Consider the following 27005-nt stretch of genomic DNA (forward strand, 5'->3'; position numbering starts at 1 on the left):
CTTTTCATGAATCGTGGTGCTCACTGACACTCAACCCATAATGAGGTGGAAAGCTCAACTTTAAAGGCATTTGCCAGGGTCTGGAACCAAGTGAAATTCACACCAACTGGAAGGTCCACAAAATGGTGCTGCCTTTGAAACATTCAGGTAGTTCTGAGCCTAGCATATTGCATTTCCAAAATCTGGGAGGGTCAATGAATCTGAAGTGCTGCTTCTGAAAATGCCCTGGTATTGGGCTGTGCTAGCACCCCAAACTGGGGATATGAGTGGTAGTCTCAGCTTCTGAGTATGAAGAGATTTGGAAAGTAAATGTATTTTGGGGATTTTAAGCACTTTTTTCTTAGGAAAACAGAGAAGGTTTCAGGAATGTAATGTCTTAAGTCAAACTATGGTTTTTTCATTGACACTTACAATGCCTATAAGTGATGATGATGTTTTTTCAAAATGAAGAGTAACAAGCAAACACAAGTCCTGGAATAAAACAGGCTGGACTCTAATGTTTAATACTTAAATAGAACTGTATTCTAACCCGAGGCCCTTTTGCCTTTTATTTTTATGTTGTTTGGACTACAACTTATTGTCCTTAATACAGAGGTTCAGACAGATACCCCAGTCTATTCATGAAATGGAGAGGGACATACACTGCCGATTTCTAGGTATCATACTCAGGAGATGCAATTCACGGTTCTTTGGTAGGATTTGAGAATCTAGGTTTTTCAGAAGCATCCTAGATTCTGATGCAAGGGAGTGTAGGGACCACCTCTTGAGAAACACAGTTTTATTCAATAAATTTAGAATCCGTTAGAGCAGAGCTAATGTTTAAATAGGAAGAGGTAAAACATCTGGGTTCCAGTTAACATCTCATAGACACCATTAGGCCAGTCCCAAGGGACAATGCTCGAAACTTCTGTGTCAGAAAAAACACACAAACCCGCATGCTAATTTTTTTCAATTATAAATACAAATCAGCTGGGTGTTGAATAATTTATGACTTCCTGCAAAGCTGTATTGAAAACATCAAGCTGGCAGCCAGCGCCATTCCAGCCCACGCACAGGAAGATGCCATGCACGGCCATCGGTTACTTTTTGGAGATGATCTCCACATGCTGTATTATCTGGCTTTCCACATTAGCAAGTAACACGAAACACAATCAATATCACAGAGGCCACAACACAATTAAAGACAAAGAAGAGGCATCCATCGCTTGCTGGTACAGAAACCTGAAGGGAATAAGCTATTGTCCTCTAATTATGGCAGCCAATCATGGTTAGAAATAAAGATAAATCTGATAGTTACTCCCTGAATGGAGGTCCTTTCAGAAATAACTACTTGACTTACCAATTAAGGTAGTAATTAATGATGGAACTTAAGGACTCAACGTCATAAGCATAGTTACAATGTACAAATCAATTGGATGAGAAGTAAACGATTCCTTTGAGAGGAAGGTAAATACCTTAATAGAAGGTAGTGTGTTATAAGTATTTCATACACTGGAGTTTACGTACCATGTTTTTGAATTTTCAGTTTCTTTCCATGGAACAAAATGGAGAATGTTGATATAATTAAGAATTTGTTACCATGAATTTTATATGCTACCATCCCCAACACGATCCAAGTATTTCTGGTCCTGGTAATTCTGGCTCACCAGTTGAATGGAAACTGAATTTACGTAGTATTGGACCAAAACACAAAGAAATACCCCTCAAACCAATGTGATATCCGATAACCCAAATCTGATTAACACTTTTTCTAATAATAAGTCCTTTTTATTGATGAATTTTTTCACCATTAATTGTTATTCCCTTCAGATTTTGCTACTGTGCATTGCAGCATTTCACATTTTATTCTTCGAAAAAGCCCTAAACGCACCTCCTGTGTGTTCTGATTCCCAGGTGCCTTCACCAGGTAGGGGCTGCAGTACTGAGGAAACTCTGCTCTCTGCTGGCCTCAGAGTAGATTCTAGTCTGTGAAACTTGTGAATTCTGTCTCTGACAAGAATAGCATTGCCCCTCTCCTCATGCTCTGCACTCTCTCTTGCATCAGATCGACCAAGGTCCTTCTTTTGGACTACATTTGCAATCTCTGCTACCAGGTCTGACTCTGATTCTGCCTTTTCTGTAGGATTGTATTTATGCACATGAACAACATCTTCCCTTTCTCCTAGCAGCTTGGAAAGCAGTGAATAGAAATCACCTGTGAAAAAAAGAGAAGAGATAAGGGGTGGAGGGTTGATAAAATTCCAAAGTTTACAAAATTTTGTGTCTTAAAAATAAGTGAAAGAGAAGGTTGCTCTCAAACTTTCAAGCATGGAGGGGAAAAAAAAAAGATGATCTTCCAGAAAATGAAAAAATAATATGCTTCACATTTCATTTTATACACCACCTATTTCTTTCTGTTATCTCAGGAGCCAACCATACTGGAAAATCTCTATTAGCATTTTAGTAGAAACAAAATAATGCATATATGATTGTATAGTGCTTGCATTTTTCAATAAATGGTTTTCACAGTATAGTTGGATTGATTTGGAAGTTAAGAGTCCACCAGATTTCTAAAAGAAAATATTATCAACAGCTATATCAGAAAACAGTTATCTTTACCTACAAAGCCTTTGAGGTTGTCTTTAAAATCCTATTAAAGTATAATCCACAAGAAATTAAATGTATATTTTTGAACAGTTGCTATAAAACACAAAAAATCTAACAGATATGAATCAGCTTGGCAATTGGAAAACCCGTTATATTGTGCTACTATAAGTAACTCTATTATTGACTTTAAACAATAAGCGAACAAATTCCAGAAAAATAATTTTGTGAGAAAAGAATACTTTTTAAATCAGTTTCAAAAAAAAAGAGAGAAGATGTTAACAAACTAATATAATTGGAATGATTCCACACTAAAATGTATTCCATGTCTTCCAATGCTAAAAAGTAAACTTGGATAGGATAATCTACTTCCATAAAAATAAATTATTTATAAAAGATTATGACAGATATAAAACATGCCATGGAGAGTTCAGGAGTATTTTAATCCTCATCATTTACATGTATGGCTTCAAATCCATTTACAACAGCTGTGTGAATGGGAAACATATGTATGTTCTCAATAGAAACACAAATCTGGTTTCCTAAGCCAAACCCAAAGGTAACCTATAGCTCCTCCTTTTCCTTACTCTAAGTACTGCTAATAAAATTACTAATACGATGGAGTCCTATTGCTTATTTTAATTACATTTCCAACAACATCAGGTAACATTTGTAAAATCTTTCTTATGGTCATTAGGAAATGAAAATGATGACTGATTTAGCCATGGTATATTTCACTAAAGAATATGTTATTAAGAAACTGGTATAAGGAGGATATGAAATCTTTCCAAAATGATGCTAAGAGACCCTGTCATGTTTACAAATATTCTTGGGTTAATGATTCCAAGTAGGTTTTCAATTCTTGCCCATGAAAGCAGCTTATCCCAGGTGAAATCTTCAATCAGAAAATAATTAGCAGTTAATAGGGCCAATCTCAGTAGAATGAACAAAGCAAATTACAACTCAACCAAATCTGTTAGGCCACAGTGGCATTCTGCCTCATAAAAGAGAAATTAATCCATCACTACTAAATTCTCCTGCCCCAAACACTACAGATGAAGAGTTCAACATGCTGTTATACAGTGAAACATTTTACATAGAAAATAAAATACAAGATTATTTCAGGGACAGAGAAACAATATAATTTTAAAACTTGAATCAATGCCATTAGGCTAATATTGATGGAGGGACACAGACTCAGAACTATGCATACATTCAGATTTGTCAGTAAAAACCTAAAATCTGTGGTAATATACCAAATACAGAGCACTCAGTTCCTCTGAAATTATCACTTACAATGATCACTGGGTTAGGACAACAAACATTTAACAATGTAACAGGCTTGGTGGCAGACAGTCTTGTGAGAACAGAGCTTCAGAGAGGCATCTCGATAAACAGCTGCTGCATGGGACAGAGACCACTAGATGGCTATCTCTTACATTCTTATACACAAACCAGAAAGGGTTTTCCCCTCTTCTGGTGTACAATATATATAAAATCTTGTCATTTAACCATTTTTATTAGTCATATCATGATCCCGATTTAGGGAATATACCTAACCTTGAGTGTAACGGATGGAGTAGAATATAAACGAAGGAAGCTTTGTGGTCTCTACCATAATCTCATCTCTCAATATTCCTTTCTTTCTTTCCATACACAAAGGACTTTCAGTTCCATCAACTCTCATATGGTGCTTCTTCTTCCTGGGACATTCTTTTTCTAGTAACCAACTCTCTGCTCAACCTTCAGCTATTATGTAGGCATCACTTATACCCAGGAAACCTTCCTTGACAATCAAATAAGGGGTCTCTATCATGTGCACCTACAGCACTCTGGTTTTCCCCTGTATTGTTATTGCCCAATATCTGGTCTATATTTCACACCTGTGTTTGAATCCAACTTTGATGCTTAGTAGCTATTCTGTGCCTTTAAGCAAGTTATTTAACCTTACAAAGATAATGACAACTATCTTTAACCCTTTGCACTTGGATGTCGAGTGTGACTCGACATGGTTAGCAGTAGAAAAAAGGAATCAAAAAAAGCAAGCGAGTGCAAAGGGTTAAGAATTGTTTTTTAGATTTATAAAAGATCGTTAATGTAATATGCCCAGCCCAATGTATATCATAAAACAGATACTACTAAATTATCCTACCTAATAAAAGAGTAATATGCAAATTGACCATACATCTGCTACAAAGATGGCGGCCGCCATAGCACCAGGGTGGGACGCTAGTGTCCCACTCACAGACCGCAGAGGGAGGAAGGGCTGCCCGTGCCCCTGGCCCAGCAGACAGAAGCCCAGCTGACAGAAAGCGGGCGGTGGGCCGGGGATGAGCTCTGAGCCGCCGCAGCATGACTTGGGACACGCCAAGTGCACAGACGCTGGGCCGGGGAGTGATGCTGTGCAGCTTGGGACATGCCTCCGGACAAGCAGACAGAAGCCCAGCTGACAGAAAGCGGGGCCGCAGTGCGGCTTGGGGCATGCCCCCAGCCCAGTGGACAGAAGCCCTGCGGACACAATGCAGGGGGTCCTCTGTGCATGAGCTGCAGAGGAAACACCTTTTCTGAAGGCTCATTGGCTAACCTCCCTGTAAGCTGCCTCTCACAGTGTTCTTGGTAACTTGAGTAATAAGAATCCAAGAAGGCGTTCTAAGGTTTTTCCACCACACTCCTGGAGGAAAAACTAAGGTGTGCTGCTGGAGGGCTAAGAAATGTCATAACCTGCCCTAGCCAGTTTGGCTCAGTGAATAGAGCCTTGGTCTGCCCACCACAGGGTCCAGGTTCGATTCTGATCAAGGGCATGTACCTAGGTTGCAGGCTCCTCCCTGGTCAGGGCCCAGGTCAGGGCTCATGCAGGAGGCAACCAATCGAAGTGTCCCTCTCACATTGATGTTTCTCTCTGTCTTTCCCGCTCTCTTCCAAGCTCTGTAAAAATCAATGGAAACATATCCTCAGGTGAGGATAAAAAAGAAAGAAAGAAAAGAAATGTCATATCCTATGAAAGACACATCTTGAAAGTGCCTAAAGAAAGCTGTCATTTTTTTCATGGTGAAGGGACTGGAGTTCGTGTTGATGAAAACACCTTGGCGGCTGTGACAGTGGCAGCAGCAGCAGGGTGATGGGGCTGGCACTTTTCCCTGATCAGCCCAGTCACCTCCCGCAGAGGAAGGCCAGACTGCGGCTTAGGCCCGCTCCCCATCAGTAGGACATCTCCTGAGGGCTCCCAGTCTGTCAGAGGGGACGGGCTTGGCTGAAGGACCTTCCCCCAACCCAAGTGCATGAATTTCGTGCACCGGGCCTCTAGTCCTACCTAATAAAAGAGTAATATGCAAATCGACCATACCTTCGCTACACCCACAAGCCACGCCCACTAGCCAATCAGAGCGAGTATGCAAATAAACCCAACCAAGATGGCTACAGCCACAGAGAGCAAGGTTTCCCAGGCAAAGGAGGAAGTCAAGCTTTCCGCCTGCCCTTGCTGGCCTAAGCCTCCACTCAAGCTACAAAGTTTCAATTATAGAAGGTAAACAAATCCAAACAGAAATGGCGGCAGCCACAGAGCTGGAGAGAGCAGGCCAGGGTTGCCCCCGGCAATGGAGGAAGCCAAGCTTTCCACCTGCCCTGGCCGGCCTAGGCCTCCACTCCAGGCTACAAAGATTCAATTATAGAAGGTGAATTAACCCCAACAGAAATGGCTGCCGGCCACGGAGCGATCAGGAGGCTTGGTTCTGCTCCAGGCTACAAAGTTTTAATTGTAGAAGGTAAATAAATTCCAGATACCAGGGCCTCTGCTTGGGTCGCCAGGGGGCGTGGCTGGCCTGCAAACCACCACAGGCCCCTTGCTCAGGCCTCCCCATGCCCCAAGGGAACCCCCATCCTGATCCGGATGGGCAAACCAGCTGGCCCCCACCCGTGCACCAGGCCTCTAATCCTATCTAATAAAAGAGTAATATGCAGATTGACCATCACTCCAACACACAATTTGGCTGCCCCCATGCGGTCAAAGATCCTGCCCCCATATGGACACAAGATGGCCACCACAAGATGGCCAGCAGGGGAGGGCAGTTGGAGGCGATCAACCCTGCAGGGGAGGGCAGTTAGGGTTGACAAGGCCAGCAGAGGAGGGAAGTTGGGGGCAAACAGGCTGGCAGGGGAGCAGTTAGGCATCAATCAGGCTGGCAGTGGAATGGTTAGGGGGTGATCAGGCTGGCAGGCAGAAGCGGTTAGGGGCAATCAGGAAGGCAGGCAGGCGAGCATTTGGGAGCCAGCAGTCCTGGATTGTGAGAGGGATGTCCAGGTAGGATCGGGCCTAAACGGGCAGTCGGACATCCCTTGAGGGGTCCTAGATTGGAGAGGGTGTAGGCTGGGCTGAGGGACACCCCCCCTCTGTGTATGAATTTCATGCACCGGGCCTCTAGTAGCTATTATAATTACCAGTGAAAGATATAAACTATAGTTGCAACAGGCATCTGCTTCAATCTATTACTTATCTAAAATTAAGTAATTTGACTGAGTGGGTTTGGTATTTGGAAAACACGATTGTGGTAGTCAGGAAAAGGAATGCAGCATAGTTAGTCACAAGAGAATCTAAAACACTACCAGTTCAACTCCAAGTTTGTAAGTTGTCTGCTTGCAATACTATGTCATGCCTCAAAAGGCATTTTTTTCTGTTTAGTAAAGATCATACCCTATTCCCCACCATTAGCATGGAAATTCCTCTGGTTTACTTTTAGGAATATGGTGAGATCAAACTAAAAACTAAAAACACTGAAAAAATTGGCCCATGAGTTTGTTTTGTTTTAAATAAATGCTTTGAGATTATTGGATGAAAAAAATATGTATCACCACTTTTAGACAGCATAAAATCTTAACTGTGACAGGCATTTTTATTTTTAAAATGACCAAGAACCTCTTGGTAATCTTTCAGAATATAAACTCCCATTTTCCCACATATATCACCAGTATTTCATTACCTAAAACAAGCAGCCCTTGTTACGGCTAATTGTTCTGTGACTTCTCTGGGACAAGGAAAGTAAGTGCATGCTCATCAGCAGTTTAACCACTGACAAGTATGCCAACTAGCCAAACTGAGAGGGAAATGAGGAATGAAAAAATAAAAGCACTTCTTTTTAGATTTGAATGTTTTGCTTTTTGACCCAGTCATGGCTGGTTAAGGTCTATTTGGGTTATTGATGTTTACTTATTACTAATCCACAACATTTATCCTGCTAGCCTTAGAGAAATAAAACGCATGACCACGGTGACCCGCTTAGGGATCAAAAATAAAGTGAACATATTTTCCTCTTACAGGACTCATCTGATTGAAAAACTATAAAAAATGACATTTTATAAAAAAAAAAGAAAAAGAAAAAAGAAAATGAGACATATTTTCTAAAAGGAGAAATTAGAAGATAATGGCTTTTGCAACTACCCCTCACACAGATCTGTATCGGAAAGCCCAACCACGTGATAAATGATCATTCACATCTGCCTATTCTGTTATTAGGAAACTTAGCTTCCCAGAGCCTTGGGGGGTATTTAGAATGGTGTTTGATAGATGAGTTCAATAAATAAAGACTTTGAGCTGCTCATAAATCATAGCAAACTGATAAATTTTTAGTGAATGGCAATACAAACGAGAATTGTATCTTCCTTAAAACATCAAAGTGGTATTGGGAGTGCTCAAAATTAGCTAAGAAGATGCTGCTAAAGTCATTTGTACTTTATTAAGAAAAGAAGGGAGTATCCTATTTTGAAAAGAGTAAAGAAATATAAATTTTAGCTACTAAGCCTAGCCTTTGTTTCACTGTTCTCATAGTTTACCAACTATTACTTTAATAAGCTTTTACAGTAAACTATTGTCATTTTAACTTGCAGCCTTGTTCCCTTAATTTGATAAAACATGCCAATGATAAATTCATTTTTGTGAGCATAAAATCACTGTGAAATTACTCTGTTTCACAGAAGGGGTCTGAAGACCTTTAACTATCTGGGATCATGAAGTGTTTTCCCTCTACAAATTGTATTTTGTCATAGTATCCCTGCCTTGGGAATATAGTAGCTCACGATGACCTTTGAGTAGAAAGATTGATTATATGTGGGCACAAAGACTACAATGAGAAGAGTTTGGAGCAAAGTGAATAAAACATGTTAAAGGCCCTTTCTGCAGAAAAAGAAATGCTGTCCAGAGTGTAATGTACATTTACAAGGACACACTGGTTTTATAGAATTTGACTTTCAATTTTGCCTTGAGTTTTTTCCAATATATTGAATCTTCCCAACACAACTGACATAAATTTCAATCCTACAGCTATACTCTGAATTTTAAAGGAGAGGAACACTCAAATCCAGAACTCTTAAATGTAGCTGGCTAGCCTTTTAGTTTCAGCCCATATTCCTTGCCTAAACAATGTTGATACAAAGCTCATATATAAGGAACCATAATGGGAAAAAAAAACATAAAGGGAATGTACAAAGCATGCTTTAGTTTTCTGAAAGTGTTAGCCATTAACACATAAGTAAGGGACAAGTGTGTGAGTGTCTGCTCTGGAAAACTTCAACACTGTCATCTTATTCTGTACAGTCTCCTAGGATTCATTTCCTGCACCCAGAATCACTGTCTAATTGGGTTTTATTGTTTAGCTTATTGTACTTATTACATACATAAATAATTCTTCAATTACAATGCTTTAAAAGATGAGGACATTTCAGTTTGTTTTGAATATTTATTAGTGTTGTTTTGCCGGCAGGCAGGCAGGCAGGCATAATCAAGTCATTCACAGAAAAGCTCACCTATAGGCAAATAGGCTATTTTCAAAACAGTTCAGGCAGGGATATTATACAGCCATTAAAAAGTGTGCTTGCCAACCTGCTGAATGGGAGAAGATATTTGCTCTTGACACACAGAAAAGGAGTTAATATCCAAAATTTATAAAGAACTCATATGATTCAACACCAAGAAACAAACAATCTAATTAAAAAATGGGCAGAGGACCTGAATTGACACAAAGAGGACATACAGATGGCAGCAGACACATGAAAAGATGCTCAATGTCACTAATAAGGGAAATGCAAATTAGAACCCCAATGAGATATCAACACACACCAGTCCAAATGCCAGCAAGTGTTGGTAAGGATGTGGAGAAAGGGAACCTTCATGAACTGTTGGTGGGAATACAGATTGGTGCAGCCACTATAGGAAAATAGTATGCAGGGTCCTCAAAAAAAATAAATGAAATGCCTTATGACTCACCAATTCTACTTCTGAGTATATATCTAAAGAAACCCAAAACACTAATTCAAAAAACTATATGCATCCCAATGTTCATTGCAGTGTTTTTTATAATAGCCAAGATATGGAAGCAACCAAGTGTCCATCAATAGACGAGTGAATGAAAAACTGGTGGTATATATATATATACAATGGAATATTACTTGAACATAAAAAAGAATGAAATCTTACCATTTGCAACAGCATGGATGGATGTAGAGGATATTGTGCTAAGTGAAATAAGTCAGTTAGAGAAAGACAATTATCATATGATTTCACTTACATGTGGAATCTAAAGAACAATATAAACAAACAAACAAAACAGAAACAGACTCATACATACAGAGAACAGACCGATGGTTGCTAGAGGGGAGAGCTGGGGAAATGGATAAAAAGGTGAAGGGATTAAGAAGTAAAAATTGGTAGTTATAGAATAGTCATGAGGATATAAAGTACAGCATAGGAAATATAGACAATAATATTGTAATAACTATGCATGGTGCCAGGTGGTTACTGGAAATATCATGGGGAACATTTATAAAGTATATGATTGTCTAACTAATATGCTGTACACTTGAAGCTAACACAAAATAATATTGAAGGTAAACTGTAATTGAAAAATAAAATTAATAAAAATTAATTTAAAAAATTGTGTTTGCCAATAATTTTTACAGTAGGAGAAATATTCAAGAAATAATACTGTTAAAAAGAAGATAAAACTATGCATATATTTAAATACTGTTAAATAATGTGCATATATGGATAATACATATTTTACACACAGATATACATATATATCCTTATTTCTAGGAATTATGTATGATTTTTATTTGCTTCTTCATACTTTCTTATAATTTCTGCATCTTCTATAATGAATATTATTTCTAAAATCAGTCAAGCAGTATTTTTAAAAGACTTAATTAAAGCCTTATTAAAATGTTTTCCATGTTGCATGATCCAGACATCCTGACAGGTAGAGCTGTATCATATAATAAGGTCATCCAGTGTCTTCACGATTACATCTTTTGAGACAGAGTCTGAGATACAATTGCCTTACCCCAATTTTGGTCTAGAAGGCGCAAGTAAGACAAGGATGCTGCAGAAAGCTAATGTGTTGTGAGCAAGCACAGGCTGAGCTACATAGATTTGCACAACTCAGATATTTCTTTCAAACTCTAATTTGCAATCAGGATTAATATTCTGGCAAAAAAATTAATAGCTAGCAATTTTAGTGATAAGAATTTCAAAGAAAATAAAATACTTAGATTGCTCCTGGGGAAACAGAGTATTAGATCAACCTGTGTTATTTAAATAGATCGCTGGTTTACTTTGAATTTTTTTCCCTCCTTGTTAGAGGTACCTAAAAGTTCCTGCCAATTTGAGGCACAGTTACATTTCTTGTTTTCAGCTTATGAAATATGAGTATTTCTCTTTTTTACTACCTTAATAAAGGTTGTGCCTTCTTTCCAACATAATGCTTATTATATACCTTCACTTTTATTCCTTCTATCTGCTTTCCAATGTTTTAAAATACAAAGCAAAAAAAAAAAATACTGTTTGTCTTATTCATGTAGAACTATATCTAATATTAAGGCACTGATTGATGGGTACAGTGCCTGCCTTGGAGTGTATGTCCTCTGATGTCTCAGATCTTTTCCTTCCTGCACCTCAACTGTTCTTTTTTCCAATGAGGGTTTGACACCTTCTGTGTAACCAACATAGATGCTGTTGTTTAGCTTGTGGCTAAGACAACTGAAATAACTCAGGGCTTTTATTTATTGGGGATTTTAAAATATTTAAATAATCAATACAACTTGGAAGAGTACTTAGAACATACATTATTTTGGCCTGAACACCAAAAAAAGGCAAAGGGTTAAGTTGAGGGCTTACTTTAAAAATCTGCATACATGGCAAAATTTATATGAATAATTAGAACCCTTCTATTAGCTATTCGGTCAATTTAACTCCTGAGGAAATGAATGCAAATAGACATTTGTGCAAACAAACATCACCGGGAAGCACTGGATACTCTCTTGGTAATAAGTAGATTTGCCCTGTGTATTGCAAGGAGATAGATTGATCTCATTAGACTATGGACTATGGTGTATAAATACATATCTGGTATATTTCTATACTTCTCTTTCAATTCTAGACCAGTGGTCCCTAAAGACCAGTAGAATAATACACAGGCTACATGGGTCACTGAAATGACTTTTGGTGAGATATTTGTTTTCACAAAATCTAGGAGGTGATATTCTGATGGACCCACTAATTTCAATATATGAATACCACAGCCTATTTTCTTCAGTATGAAAATTGAGTCAGAATAATGTTTTCTTACTTCCAAAGTAAAATCACTTCATAGAATTTTTATTCATAAATAGAAACAGTTACCACAGGAAAATAATTTCTTATGTGTTCATGTAATTCTTTTCTGGAACCAAGAAGACTTTGGGTATATTTAAACTTCTTAATACTATATATGTGCTATCAAACACAAAGGGGTAAATAAATGAATGGCAAAGTATAAAAATGTTTTAAAGGATTTGGTTTGCAGGCATATGATACTCCCTAAATCCTATTATTTAGAAATAACAGGTTAAATCTAAAAATTAATGTTCCTCTAGCAGATCTCTGTGTTTCTAATCTTTCAGAGGTTTCAATGTTCCCTTTGATCAACTCAACTAACTTCAGAAAGAAAACATAGTCTAGCCTCAATGTCCATAGGAATTTACCATTTTATAGGATGTATCTTCTAAATGGTAGCCTCATTACAAACTGTACTACATATGTTGGTATTTGGAAATGTAATCTAAGATGACTTCAATTATTTCAAAAGCATACATTTCAAACATGTGCAGTGTCAAAATAATTCCTTTTAAGTCTGATTAAACTTCAGTACAAATATAGTTAATACTGTTAATTCTACTTTATTTGGGCTGCAATTACTGATTTCCTTACAAATATACACACAGAGTTGATAAATTTAGCTATTTAAAATTATATTCAATAGTTTAGTATAATCCTATATAATAAAAGGCTAAAATGCAAATTGACCAAACAGCGGAACAAACGGTTGCTATGAGGCGCACTGACCACCAGGGGGCAGACACTCAATGCAGGAGCTGCCCCCTGATAGTCAGTGCACTCCCACAGGGGGAGCACCGCTCAGCCAGAAGCCAAGGAATGGGCCTAAGCCATCAATTGAACATCCCCCGAGGACCCCAGGACTGTGAGAGGGCACAGGCTGGGCTGAGGACCTACCCCCCCAAGTGCACGAATTTTGTGCACTGGGCCTCTAGTTTAGTATAAACTACTATAAAATCATCTATTTTTTTTATTCGACATAAAAGTAGAAACAATTTTGAGATAGTTAAGATTTGGAAACAGAGGTAAGTTGTATTTTTTAAGGCCACTTGTTAGAATGGGATGTTATTGAATATACTCCACATAATTTAAAATCTTTTATATTTATAGTTTACCCTATACCCCTTTCAAAGTGTTTTTTTTTTTTTTCATTTCAAAAGTCTGGATTCTTTAATTTTGCAAATACTACTAGTGCAAGAGTGATAGTTTTTATTTAATAGAATACATTTTGAAAAATTCCAATAGTGGTTTACAAAATCCAAAGAGTCAGAGATTTCTAAATGTTGATAATAGAAAAATCCTATCTATTTCCTGTACACTTTATGTTGCCATTGGAAGTGTTTGCATTAACACTAAACTAATGTTTTAAAATACATAATATCTAGGCCCCAAACAACTTGATAACATTCTTCAACACCTACCAGAAAGTACTAACTTCCAAACAACTGGCAATAAACCAAGATTCCGGAGAGCAATTTCTCAGTGCCAGCATATGCAGTATTTAACATACAAGTATCAAATATTCCACTTCAAATAAGTAGAACCCAGGAAGAATGATGCCTTAACTCATCAGAGGGCAACTTAACACAAAACTACAAATGCATAAAACAAGAATCCTTCCTACCTTACTGAAGGCAGAGAAGAAAGACTTAAGAGAGTCAAGAGGTGGGTTTAATTCTTAATTTCTTTTTTCTTGAACCTCAAATATAGTTAATGAACACATCATACTAAATATATAGGAATTTAAATGGTAAAAGTTATTAGATTTCAAAAGCAGACCTCTAATTGTTTCTAATGATTATATTTGCATCATATATAAAAGTTACAATATTAAATAAATGAAAACAAAGACAGAAAAATCTAATGGGACTAAATTACACTAATGAATTTTACTTGCAATGCATCCAGTAAGTGCAACAATTGACCATTTTCTCATAAATTACGCATTACATGAAAACAGCAATATACAATGTTGGAGGCTGATAAAGACGTAAAATACTTCAATAACTTTAGAATGTGGTTGCCTATTTGGATAATGAACATTTTTATAGGTTTAGCTACAGAAATAAGCGTACATACCCTGTTCTAACACTTCTTCTTGTTTTGGCTGCTGAAGTAAAGAAGTCTTATCTTTGTTCTCTGTTTCTGTAAAGGATCAAAGAAACTGAGCATAAATCTGTAGTATATATTACATGCTCTAAGTAGTTTATTGGAAATATGCCACCAACATAAAAATATTATTCAGGGTCTTGTGTTTCATTAAAGCAACAGTATTATGAATTTACATGTAGAAGTACTCTAATTCACCCAGAAAAACTAAGGTAACCACCAGTAACTTAATAACTGGGTCTACTACCCTTTCAGTCATATATAAATGATACAAAATTTTATACATGCAATAATAAAACTGCCCATATTTATTTTTTAACGAAATTTTGTAATATTTTAAGATTTTAAGGCACATTCTTTAAATATATCAGGATCTTAATAAATGACCTGATTGCTATGTTAACTTCTTTCATAAATTTCCACCAGAAATTATAAGTTTCTCTGGTATTTTAAGAACAAACTTGCAAAACTCAGTAAAGTCTCAGCATACTGCATTTAATAAAACAGGGTATAGGTTTTGAAATTTTAATCTAAAAAATGACCATCAATATGACTGTTTTGCAATAATTCTGAGAATGAGACCAAAAAGGCCAAGACTAGTAATGCTTCATAAATCAAGAATTGTTCTGTGCTTGACAAGGCCCATTAAACAGATGATTGAGGGTATGACTGGAAACGATAACCATTTTCATTGGCAAACTCTAGCACTCTTTAGAACATGGTATATAAATTCATAAATTGCGTAAGTCATTACTGGCGATGGGTGGAATGAAGTGGGGAAACTAGAAAGTACAATTTAAGTAAAGAAAAATCTAAAACAATGGAATCAATCCCCAAACTAATATCTTGCATCACTAGTTGAGATTTTTCACTTTAACTGTTTTGATTGGGGCATGTCAGGAGGGAAGGAAGGATTTAGAAGAAGGAAAAGAGGGAGTCAGATTATGGGAATACATGTGATTGTTTGAGAGAGAAGAATGATTTTAAAAATTAATCATCTAGTCAAATGAAACGCATAAGGCAATAGAAAATACAAAACCATATGTTACTTTAAATGAACCAATTTTACCTTTGTGATGTCCATGCATCATAACCATATCAGACTTCACAGGAATTGGAATATTGGCCTCTGGTGGTATGTTTCTGAACATATCCGGAGCTACATTCTGTGTACAGGTCATGAAGGAAACTGCATGCTTGGCTTCCATGTAATACATAATGTATAAGTTGCACATTTCATCATTAGATGTGCCACTGCGGGCAGAAAAAACAGACACAACAAATCAGCCAGTCACATAAAACACCTTCTAATGCAAGAAAAATGCAACCAGTAAATCTGCCAGAAATGGATTCAAAGGTGAAAATATTGTGCATTTATTTTATGGCTTTCATTAAAAGCCATCCCAGTTTTCAGCACCAAAAGCACATTGTCAAAGGCAGAGTTCCACTTAACAACCGAGTACCCATTTGCAGTCACTCCATGGATATCACCAAATACCGCACATGGAAATAGCACTGGAGAAGCAGTGAGATAACTGTCTTTCCTCTTCTAAAGCCTTTTATTCTTTAGTCTTTCTTCCATTTGCTAAAATTCGGATTGGGCAAAGTACTTCGCTCATGGAAAAATCTTAATTATTTACTACGTAACAGTAAAATCCAGAACACTTAAATGTCGTATATTATTTACAAGTCTTTAAAAATGACTTTTTCCATTTAACCCTGAGAGTCCGGGAAGTTGTTTTTTTGTTTTGTTTTATTTTTTTTTAAATTTCTTTATTGATTAAGGTATCACATATTTGTCCTCATCCCCCCATTCCCATCCCAAACCCCTCCCCACACATGCCCCCACCCTCCTGTTGTCCTTAACCGCTGGTTAGGCTCATATGCTTGCACACAAGTCCTTTGGTTGATCTCTCCCCTTTACCTTCACCCTCCCTACCCCTCCCTCTGAGGCCCGACAGTCTGATCCATGCCTCCTTGTTTCTGGGTCTGTTCTTGTTCATCAGTCTATGTTGTTCATTATTTCCCCTAGATGAGTGAGATCATGTGCTATTAGAAATACACTTATAAGAACCGCAAATGAGACAAGCAATAATGGTTATGGTGACAGGCAAATGAATCAGTCTGTAGTGAGTTTCTTTCTGAGCCAACAGTTCTTTTGAGACCCAATTTCAATGTCCAACAGTTCCTTATGTGTACATGTCAGCACTGACATTACAGTTGTGGATGGTGGACAAATGGTGCTGCAGGTTGCCCAGGACCAAACCAGAGAGAGTCGGGAAGTTGTTTTTGCTTACTGCGTCCTTCTCCCTTGTGGTCAGGTAAATCATGAATCATGTGTTGATACTAAGACATCATAATTGTGTCCCTGATATCTGACGTGGCACCTTGGCGTCGACAGCAGAGAAAAATGGGGCCTCGGATGATAGAAAAGGAAATCAGCCCTAATATCTTCGAAGGGCTCGGACCTGAATGGGATCTGCTATGCAACTGAGTGACTCGCTGTTACAAACAGATGTTGCAACAGGGAGATGGGCATTTCCAAGAAACAGTTCCCAGCAATATAAATAATGCCTAGTGGTTTAGAAAACATGTATTTTTTCTTCCTAGGTTCACATGGGTTACTATGTATTTCTTTCTCTTCACTATTATTAGGAAGGAATTATTTACACCTCCACAAAACTTGTATATACCAAGGCAGGTTGGGCACAGGAATAGTCCATGAACTCTGACAACGTTTAGCAAGCCTATGCTAATAAACGAGTTACACGGTGGACTGTTCGCAGGACAGAAATGCGTCACTGTTGATTTTTCCAGCCATGTCATGCAGCACTCACTTCCTCTCCATAGCAACAGTAATGTCATCAGCAAGGGGAAGAAAAAAAAAATCTTTTCCAAACAGGGATGTGGTTTCTCTCAGCTCTGAAAATTGAGAACCCCTGAAAGGCCACAGGCATGAGCCCCTGCCCTTGGGAAGCTCTGTTGATGCTTCAAAAATAATTTGGCTTTTCACTCTCTGAATCTGATACCTGTAAATGTACTTGTCCCTCCTGTGGAATGTAAGCAAATGTTGAAGTGCAACCCCAAACAAACACCTGTTCCCCACACATATCTTCAGGTGTCAAAACACCATTCCTAAGAGTTACATTTTAACAGCCTTGGAGGTGGTTAGAAAATTGTGTGCTCTACAAGGAATAGCTGGTGCTAAAGTAATAAATCAGAGCCTCCCACCATAATGCCCTCCCTCCCCTGCTCAAAATGAGGAAAAATGTTCAGATCAAGAGAGAGAAATGATGGAAAAGAATTTTAAATTGTGGTTCCTGCTTAGAAAACCTTGAGTTATCTAGCAGACAAGGAAAGCAAAATAATCATATAAGCTTCTCCAATTAATGAGAGAAAAAAAATTAATAACTATATAATAATAAATAAACTTGCAGCTGATCTATGGACAGATCCATCCATATTTTTTCTGCTTGGGAATACCATGCCCATGTTTGCTCTAAACATGTGATTTAGTGATACAGCCTTATCTACTCATCAATGTAGTTCATTTAAGGTACTGATTTCTATTCAAAATAGAGTTGACCAAATAATTTAAGAATCTTTGCTATTACAAAGAAAATTTCATTAAAGAGCTGAAAAGAAAGTAATATTTTATTCCTTTCCATCTGTAATTAAACTTTTAGTCAAGCTAACTTTGAGCTCTTATCTGAAACGATTATATCCTAAACATGTGTGGATTCCAATCATTTTTAATGCTAGAGTTTGCCTATTTTATTTCACATTCATCATTCTTTCACTCAAAAAAAGACAGCAACCCCCAAACCTGACTTTAGCCAGAGAAATTGCTTTCAGTATTCCTACAGGAGAATTCTGACACCCCAGCCCTTATTTTCCATAGAGAACAATTCTGTAATTCAACTCTGTGAATCTGAATAACTATTAACATGAGAAAATATGGAGGGAGACTGTGTTCACACATCTGCCCTGACTCCACTGAATGGCCTTTTAAATATTCCCTAACGCTAGTGTGATTCTCTAAATGATGATTGCGGGCATCACTTATATTCCAAAATTACAGTGTGGATTCCTTTCACCTTCTTGCATAATAAAGGGCTTTGGGGATAACTACTTCTTTATGCCAGCTAGTTTAAATCTGACAAAGGGTGGCGAGCCTGGACATGGCCTTCAATAAATATTTGTTAAATGAAGAAAGAATGAATAATCTATCTTAATAAATGTTTACAAATTACTATGGCATAAACTGTTAGCCCTGATATATACTATACTGCCAAGTCAGGTCAATTTTGCAAACTCAACTGATCTATGGCATTTAAAAAAATATTTCTATTATCTATCTATCTATCTATCTATCTATCTATCATCTAGCTACCATCTATCTAGTATCTAATTGACTGATCCATCCATCCAGGTACATGAGAGTTTCTATAAAAAGTAATTATTTCATATTATAATGATATATAATAGATATTTAAGTACAAAGTATTCTGAAATGCACCATTTAAAAACTCCTAGATAGTACTGTACATATACCTTGACTATGTCTCAGACAGTGACACTCCTCTTTGATGATTTACCCATTCCTAGCCCCTGTCCCTTACTAGTATACTCAACAGATGTGAGGCTTAAAAATAATCAATGATGGGTACTACTAATTTGGGAAAGAAACTGGAACATTTTAAAGAAGTTATTTTACAAAACTTTTGTTTCCTAAGATGTTTCATGGTGGCTTTAAACTTATACATTAAGGAGTTATTGATCATATAACTATCTTTGCATATAATGCATTTTTAATGACTAAAGTGTTGTGCTTGGTATCTGTGCATATTCACTAGACATTCTTATATATACATGAAATGACTAGTTCCACATGAATAATATGATTAACAAAACTGACCAATTCTTAAGAATTAATTTTAAATTTTAGCATATAAACTTTTAGGCAAATTAGCTCACTTAGCTTAATTGGCTGACAAATTCTTTTTTTTGCTTGTTTAAACTTGACTAAACATTCAAAATAAATTTAGGGGTTAGGTTAAATATAAAATATGTAATGCACTCAGGTGTAGAATATTGTTTCCTCATAGGTTAATTAATACTATGCTGTCAGTTTATACATTGGTACAATTTTGTCTAGGAGATACTATTCATATTTACTAATTTAAAAGAAATATAATATACCTGGATTAAAAATGTTACCATTAAGTATATTTATTGATCTGTCTTGTCTTAAACCCACCTATTTTTAAATGGTTTTATTTTGAGATAAATTCCAGGAATGGAAAATCAGTCCTTATTTTTTAAAGTGTTTTTTTTTTTTTTTTTTGTTTTTTTTTTTTTAGTTAACTATGATTGTTCTAACTAAGCAACATTTTCTCCAATCCTAAAATGTCCAGTTGAGATTAGCTTGGACTGGGTGGAAGAATCACTCAACTGTAAATCTTCCTAGTAGGCCACTGATGATACAATTTTCCTTTAAAACCTAGTTTCCAGATGGCTGCAGCATAAGGGTAAACACCTGAAGTTGATACTTCGCCCAGTGCATGGAGGGGGTATCTACTGACCCCAGACTACCTTTGGATACGTGGCGTTTGTGCTACTAGTAAGTTGGCTTCATGTTCAGGACTCTAACACATGGGTTGGGGGTAGAAGGGAAGGGAAAAGGGGGAGAGGAGAATTACAGAGTATCATTTAATTTAATAGACATCATAAAATACTAGTTTTCTTTTTTTACTGGTTACATTCTCACTGTGATTCCATAGTAGCCTATGGTAGTGGTATCCATTACTTTACACAACAGAACACTGCTGCTATTACCTTTCTAACACTAAAAAGCATAGTAAGTGCTATAGGAACGTTAGGCATTATTATGAGAATTTTATTCATATGTACATTTATTCAAACTTGTCTTACTAGTTTATTAGTATCATTCCACTGGAAGAAAATTGCTTCTTTAATATAAATTAAATATTCAGATTATGGACTTGCTCAATAACTTAATTTCCTGTAATTTCTTTGTTCCATTTATCTTACAAAATGGCATTTCCTTTGGCCCACATGATATTTACAAGAAGACAGATTAGCATAGTCATTTTAGGATATTATTTTAAAGCAAAATGCACATTATAAAAAAGACAGAATTATTCTTAACTCATGGAACTGCGAGAGGCCTGCAGAGATCACTTCGTTCTCTCATCGTGGTATACAAGGCATTAGCATTAATTTCTGTGGTTAATACTGCCTCACCGAGGATACTCAATGAGTAGAATCTGACCAAAATTACAAGATCCCCCACCCCACCACCAAATTATAAACGGACGCCCAAGCAAGACATTCTACTAACTCCACACTTAAACTTGCAGACTAACACATAGAATGTGTTGAATGGGTTATTTTTACTACTTGGTGTACCTATTACAAAGGTTGATAAAATAACCAGTGGCATTTAAGTAAAGCTCCTGGGCTCTACAGTAACATAAATCAGAGAACAACTGATCACTATCTTCTGAATTATATTACTTCACATATTTAAAGGCTGTTAAGAGGTGAATTGTCAGACTCCTTACATCTAATTATGTCTGTTTTGTCAACTCTTTTCTTACCATTACCATTCCATGTAATTCAATCATGTTATTGCTTTCCTCAAGTCTCCCAAATTTATCAAATTTATCCAAAAGTAGAGGTGTTGGAAGCTCCTTGTTTAATATATAAATTAATAATTTAAAAATTTACTTTTAGCCCTAAAATTGGTGCTTAGTGATATATAAAAACTCTTTTAGAGTAACTAAAAAAAAATGCTACTCCACCATCTCAGGTGTCTTTTTCTTTTACGTGTATCGGTACTTTTTTCTTTTCCCCTGACAACTGACACCTAGTACTGTCATAGAGAATCATCTTCAGTGCATCTCATGCTTGTTTTCAGATGTCTACTTTCTCTAAGTTCTCACTGATCCAAAGATAAATGCTTTAATTCCTGCTTCCAGGTGGCATCAATAAATATTTTATAACTTAGTTTAACATGGAAGGGTGGCTCCTTGTTTTTCTTTTCTAACAAAAAATATGAAAAGGGCCTTTAACCTTCATTTTTAATTTTGGCAAAAATTTTTGAAAGAGTTCACAGTGCCTTGAAATTTTAGTTAGTGTTATAAAATATACTTATTTCAAGGAGGCTCAGTATTTTGAAAATTATTTGATAGTCTGACATTCTCTTTTGCAAAGTGCTGAGTATTATTATTCTCATTTGGTATAATAAACTGCAAACATTAAATATATGGAAGTTTTGACAGGAAGAAAAAAATCATGGTTGTGAGTAATTGGTATGCACTAACCAAGTGCGGAAACCATATATTTGCCTAAGTTTGAACAGGGCAAAATGACACTTGAGGGGGCAAAAATTCATAATCATTATATTTTTCTTTAAGATGAGTAATATAAACTCGGTGGTAACCGTACTAATGTAGAGGCTTGATATTGAAGGTCTTGAATAAGCAGGAAGAAATGAAGCATAAAAAAACAACAACCATGTTCTAGAGTTTATCCAAATCAATCAGTTCTAGAATGATACAATGCTATAGTTTGTTGTAGTTGTTCATTATAAAAAATAACGCAATTCATTCACAAAGGTAACTGTCACCTATAATCATGCCTTGTCCCAATAAAAGCTTTTTAAACAGTGAAATCTGCAGAATCATACCCAATGTGTGTGGCTTCTGTCCTTCCTTCACCAGTGAATACACATCTTGCTGCTAATATGTCACCGAAACTTACATCTACTGGGTGCTCCACGGGGTAGAAAGCCTGCCAAGAATCAAACATGAAGATTCATTAAAATTACCAATAAAGTCCAGAAACACTTGCTTTAATAACATGAAACTTGGAGCATCCTGGGTAGAAAGTATGAAGAGACACACCTTCACCCCACCTCCACGCCCCCCACCAGCACCACCATGCTGAGAAATATTAAGAGAACTGATAAGAACACCACCAAGTTCAAAGTTGTATAAAACTAAGTTATACACAATAAAGGTAGATTTAGAGATGTTTAGAGTCTAGAGAAATTCACAAGGGTCCTATGAGAGCTTTTAAAATTGCTATCTGCTGCTTACTATTTTTTGTCTTCAAAATTAAACCAGATTCTACACACCTGTGGCAGTTGGGGGCTCTGGCGTCCAACCAGCGCCCACTGTCCATTTCTTACTCTGTATCCACTTACTACCTTACCTGAAATGAACACAAATTATAATTATATAATAGAATAAGGTATTAGAAAAATAAAATCATCATTTGCTTTCTTAACTCAAAATAAAATCTAGATATTTTCAGAACTCCAAATGCAAGGTGTTTTAATGAAAACTGAATGATGAAAAGTCATACAGAATTTCAAAATATTGAGCAAAATCACTTTCACTGAAACAGATTTAATGTCAATTTGCATTTTATATTTTTAGTATTAGCAAGCACAATGGTAAATATTTATAATTTAACAGGTAGTTTAATGTTCTTACCTAAATGATGAGTGTGAACTCTATAGGCAAAGACATGCATTGGATAATTATTATAATGACATGAAATGTCAGAATTCACCACTGTTAGAAATAAAAACAAAGAAAAAAGTCACCATTCAACTCTAAAAGTATGTACAAGATATTCACAAGCTGCTAGGCATGGGGCTTTTCTTATGAAGTAAACACACTCGCATATACAGCAGACACTAAGCACTCATTATGTAACAGCCACTTTACTAAGATGAGTTCAAATCCCTTTGTCTTCACATTTTATAACATTCATAAACAAAATGACTAGGGCCAAATCAAAATATCTTATCAATGAAAATAATGGCTTAGTTTGTTACCTTTATCATGAAATTTACACAGTTGAAAGGCTTAAACATTGTTTTTTTGAATTCATTTTATTTTATTATTTTTTATCCTCACTCGAGGATATGTTTATTTATTTATAGAGAGAGGAAGGGAAAAAGAGATAGAGAGACACAGAGAGAGAGAGAGAGAGACAGACAGACAGACAGACAGAGAGAGATCATGTGAAAGAGAAATATTGATCAGTTGTCTCCCATATAAGCCCCGACCAGGAATCGAACCCACAACCTAGGTATGTGACTTAACTGGGAATCGAATGTGACCTTTTAGTGTACACAATGATCCAATCAACTGAGCCACCCTCCAGGGCTGTTTCTTTTATTTTTAAAACAGAAGAAATTTTGAAAATTTGATTGCAAACACCTAAGACATCTAGATTCATAGTTCCTAATGAGAAGGGGCCATTCTATATACTTTTCCTTCCTTAGAGTCTAATGCATAGTAGCTATTCAATAAACGCCTTTATATTAAGCAAGTGAACAGTTACAATGGGACCGTATTTGTCATTAACTTTAAAAGATTCCCAGTAAATCAAATGAAAAATATTTAATATGGCACTTTCCTCAGAAGATCAGACAAAATGATAAATAATATTTTACTTATTCCAGTAGTTTTTTTGTAAATTTAGAGGAGAATCAGCTATTATCCCCATTTTATAGATGGGGAAATAAACCCAATACTGTATATCTAAGTTCAATGAACTTGGACAGGGTTTTCTTAGGAGCAGCTTTTAACTTTAATGCAGAGATGTTTTTCCTGATATCAGTGGAGTCACTTGGCATGAATTAATTAAATAATAATAAATAAAGCACTTTTCAAAGCAAAAAAAAAAAGCTTGCTAGTTTCTTGATTTTTGAACATAATATTCTTTGCAGTAGTTTATTACACAGTATTTTATGAAATTTATTTTTGGCATCTAAAAAATAGGTGATTGATTTCTAAAATACTAGTACTCAAGATTTGTTCTTTAATTTATATAACCCATTACCTACCTAGCGCCTCAATGCTGAACATCTCAATAAAATAATGGAAAACAATAAACTACTGTGTTAGACTCATGTAAAAATCTATTTTTAATCCAAGGGTAATAAAGAATTGATTTATTTTTCAGGGACTTAAAAGTACCGGTCATTTCAAAAGTTTATAAAAAGTATACACTAACTCCACTCCTATAGATTAGGTAATGAGGTAATAGTAAATACTAAAAGGCCATTACTCACCTTTCTCTCCTGCTGGTATAACAGTGTCAACAGACATCATAAGGTACATGCCAGCAATTAAGGGCTGTCTGCAGAAAACAGTAATATTTATTTCATCTACTTGAAAAGTCAAAACTATTGCCTTGGAAAAATAATGTACACTTCAATATATTAGTCTATAAAATATAATTCATGTGAAAATTAAAACAAGATAATATTTTAAAAAGGTAGAATTTTTTTCTGAAAAATAACGTATTTTCTTGGGCAAATAGCTTAATACACATATTTATGGCGTGGTGAATGTAGCACCATTTAAATGGGCAGCATTTAAATGGCTCCTGAGATGGTTGATTGTGTCAATGTGGCTAGGTTTAGTGACCAGCTGTTTGGTCAAATACTAGTTTGGATATTGCTGTGAAGGTATTTTTAGATATGATTAATATTTAAATCACTGACTATGAGTAAAGCAGATTACCATCCACAATGTGGGTATGTCTCTTAAGAGAAGAGACTGAGGTCCCATGAAAAGAAGGATTTCTACCTCCAGACTGCCTTTGAACCCAAGATGGCAAAACTGACTCTTGCCAGAATTTCCAGCCTGCCAGACAGCCTTTCAGATTTAGGACTTGCCAGTTCCCAAAATTGTGTGAACTAAGTTCCTTAAAGTAAATCAATCTCAATCTCTCTCATGTATATGTAAAGAACTTACAAGCATATATGCATAACCCATGGACACAGATAACAGTGTGGTGAAGGCGGGGGCGGGGGCGGGGGTCAATGGGGAAAAAGAAGAACATCTGTAATACTTTTAACAATAAAGACACATTAAAAAACACACCATTATTTTGGTTCATTTTCTCTGAAAAACACTGACTAATATACCTCCCAATGATTCCCAGCTTTCATATTCATGCCCCTGTCTAATCCTCTTCCCTTGAGTTTAGGTTGACCTAGTAACTGAACCCAGTAATTAGTTATTTCTAACAGAATATGGCAAAAGTGATTTCGTGGGTTGTTTTTTTTTCCCCCACAGGAGTCAGACTATGAAGATTTGTGGTCAACTGTTTTCTTTACCTATCAGACATTCATTATTTAGTAACTTATGAGATTAGGCTATGAAAAACACTCAGCCTGCCACCCTGCTCTCTCCCTTGCTGGCTGTGATGGAAGCCAGCTGCCACGTTGTTGTGAGTTGCCCTGTTTAGAGTCAACATCGCAAGGAAATGAGAAAGTGCCCTAGCCAACAGCCAGAGAAGAACTGAATCCTGTAACAGCCAAGTGAGTGATTTTTGAAGTGGCTCCTCCCAGTCCAGCCCCAGATGAGTGATATACTGACCAAGAGTGAGACCACCAGCCACAATTAAGATGTGCCCAGATTCTTGATCCACAGGAAACAATAAGTAATTGTTGCTTTAAGCCACTAAATTGAGGGTAATTTGTTGACAACAGATAACTAAACACAGTGGATTTCCCCCTTTCATGCTCTCAAAGATCTCAAAAGCTGTCACTCAGCTAAGATAACTAGAAGTACTTACGGCAGGCGTGTGAGATGTAAGGACACACCAGAACAGTCCTTGTGATTATCTGAAACACACATACAAAATACACATCCTAAATATGAAAACATGCAAAACAAATCTCAAAATAAAACATTTTAAAAGATTATAACTCAATACTAACAAAAACTATGTTTCATTTGTATAGTGCTTAACAATTTGCAGAGTATTTTCATATTCATGAATTCATTCAAAGTATCATTTCAAGCACGCTGTGATTTTTTCTTGGCTTATCAAACTGACCAGTTATCTGCTCGCCTGCAGACATACTAGATACTAGGAAGCTGTTGCTGCTCGCTGTGTTGTTGAAATATCCAGAAAAGTTGTTCTATGGGATTCTAAACAGCTACTTTTTCTTCTTTAAAAAATAGAAACCACATGGAATCTCCTTGTTCGGTTCCTAAGACTTGATCATCCCCATATTCTAAACAGAAACCTACTCATTCTTATTACATCCTAACTTCAGTGGAAAGCCTCCAAGTATCTCTTTATCTTTGCCAAGGACATTTCAGAAACCTCTTACAAATCCTCCCTCTTCTATCTTCCATTGCCTTCCCCAAGTAGAAATTAGGTAAAAACTTAAGTCATTCATCCAAGTCCTTATCTGTGATGAACTTGCTGATGTCTCACAAGAGACCACGAATAGTAACTCATAGTTATTCATTCTATTTCTGTCCATGCTAAATTCCTTCTACTTTGCATTTCATTCTAAGACATTATAAAACTTTATATCTCGATGTTGAGAATTGATTTTAATAGAAATAACTATTGCATTGTGTACATGTGTAAAATTGACAGATTTATGCTAGAAACGAAGAAGTGTGCTAATAAATAACACCAGATGGAGTAGTTTCTTTAAGGTAATTTTTTTTTTCTTCAGCTGTAATCTCATGAAAAAAACAAAGGAGCTTCATAGAGATATATATATAACAGTTAACAAGATATGCATTTTGATTTATCATAGACAAAGTTTAGAAAGTATAACAAACCATATTTAATACTTTGCTAATAAAATATAAAGGAA

At 36.3% G+C, this 27005-nt stretch overlaps 1 protein-coding gene across 17 annotated transcripts in view; it reads right to left on the reverse strand.

The window, feature by feature from the left end:
• PAM (peptidylglycine alpha-amidating monooxygenase) overlaps positions 1-27005 on the reverse strand; it is a 268465-nt gene that overhangs the window by 40081 nt on the left and 201379 nt on the right. For 11 of the 17 annotated variants that reach the window (XM_054715025.1, XM_028149816.2, XM_054715030.1 and 8 more), the window contains 8 exons: positions 25961-26009; positions 24447-24514; positions 22855-22935; positions 22494-22570; positions 22044-22147; positions 15399-15583; positions 14300-14365; positions 1871-2194 (listed from right to left, as the gene is read on the reverse strand). In XM_054715025.1, coding sequence (XP_054571000.1) covers positions 1871-2194; positions 14300-14365; positions 15399-15583; positions 22044-22147; positions 22494-22570; positions 22855-22935; positions 24447-24514; positions 25961-26009 — 954 coding nt within the window. The remainder of the gene's footprint in view (positions 1-1870; positions 2195-14299; positions 14366-15398; positions 15584-22043; positions 22148-22493; positions 22571-22854; positions 22936-24446; positions 24515-25960; positions 26010-27005) is intronic. The other 6 variants (XM_028149822.2, XM_028149821.2, XM_028149823.2 and 3 more) reach the window with 2 other exon arrangements.

This window comes from Eptesicus fuscus, chromosome 4 (genome assembly GCF_027574615.1).
Source record: "Eptesicus fuscus isolate TK198812 chromosome 4, DD_ASM_mEF_20220401, whole genome shotgun sequence".
In the NCBI taxonomy this organism is placed as follows: Eukaryota; Metazoa; Chordata; class Mammalia; order Chiroptera; family Vespertilionidae; genus Eptesicus; species Eptesicus fuscus.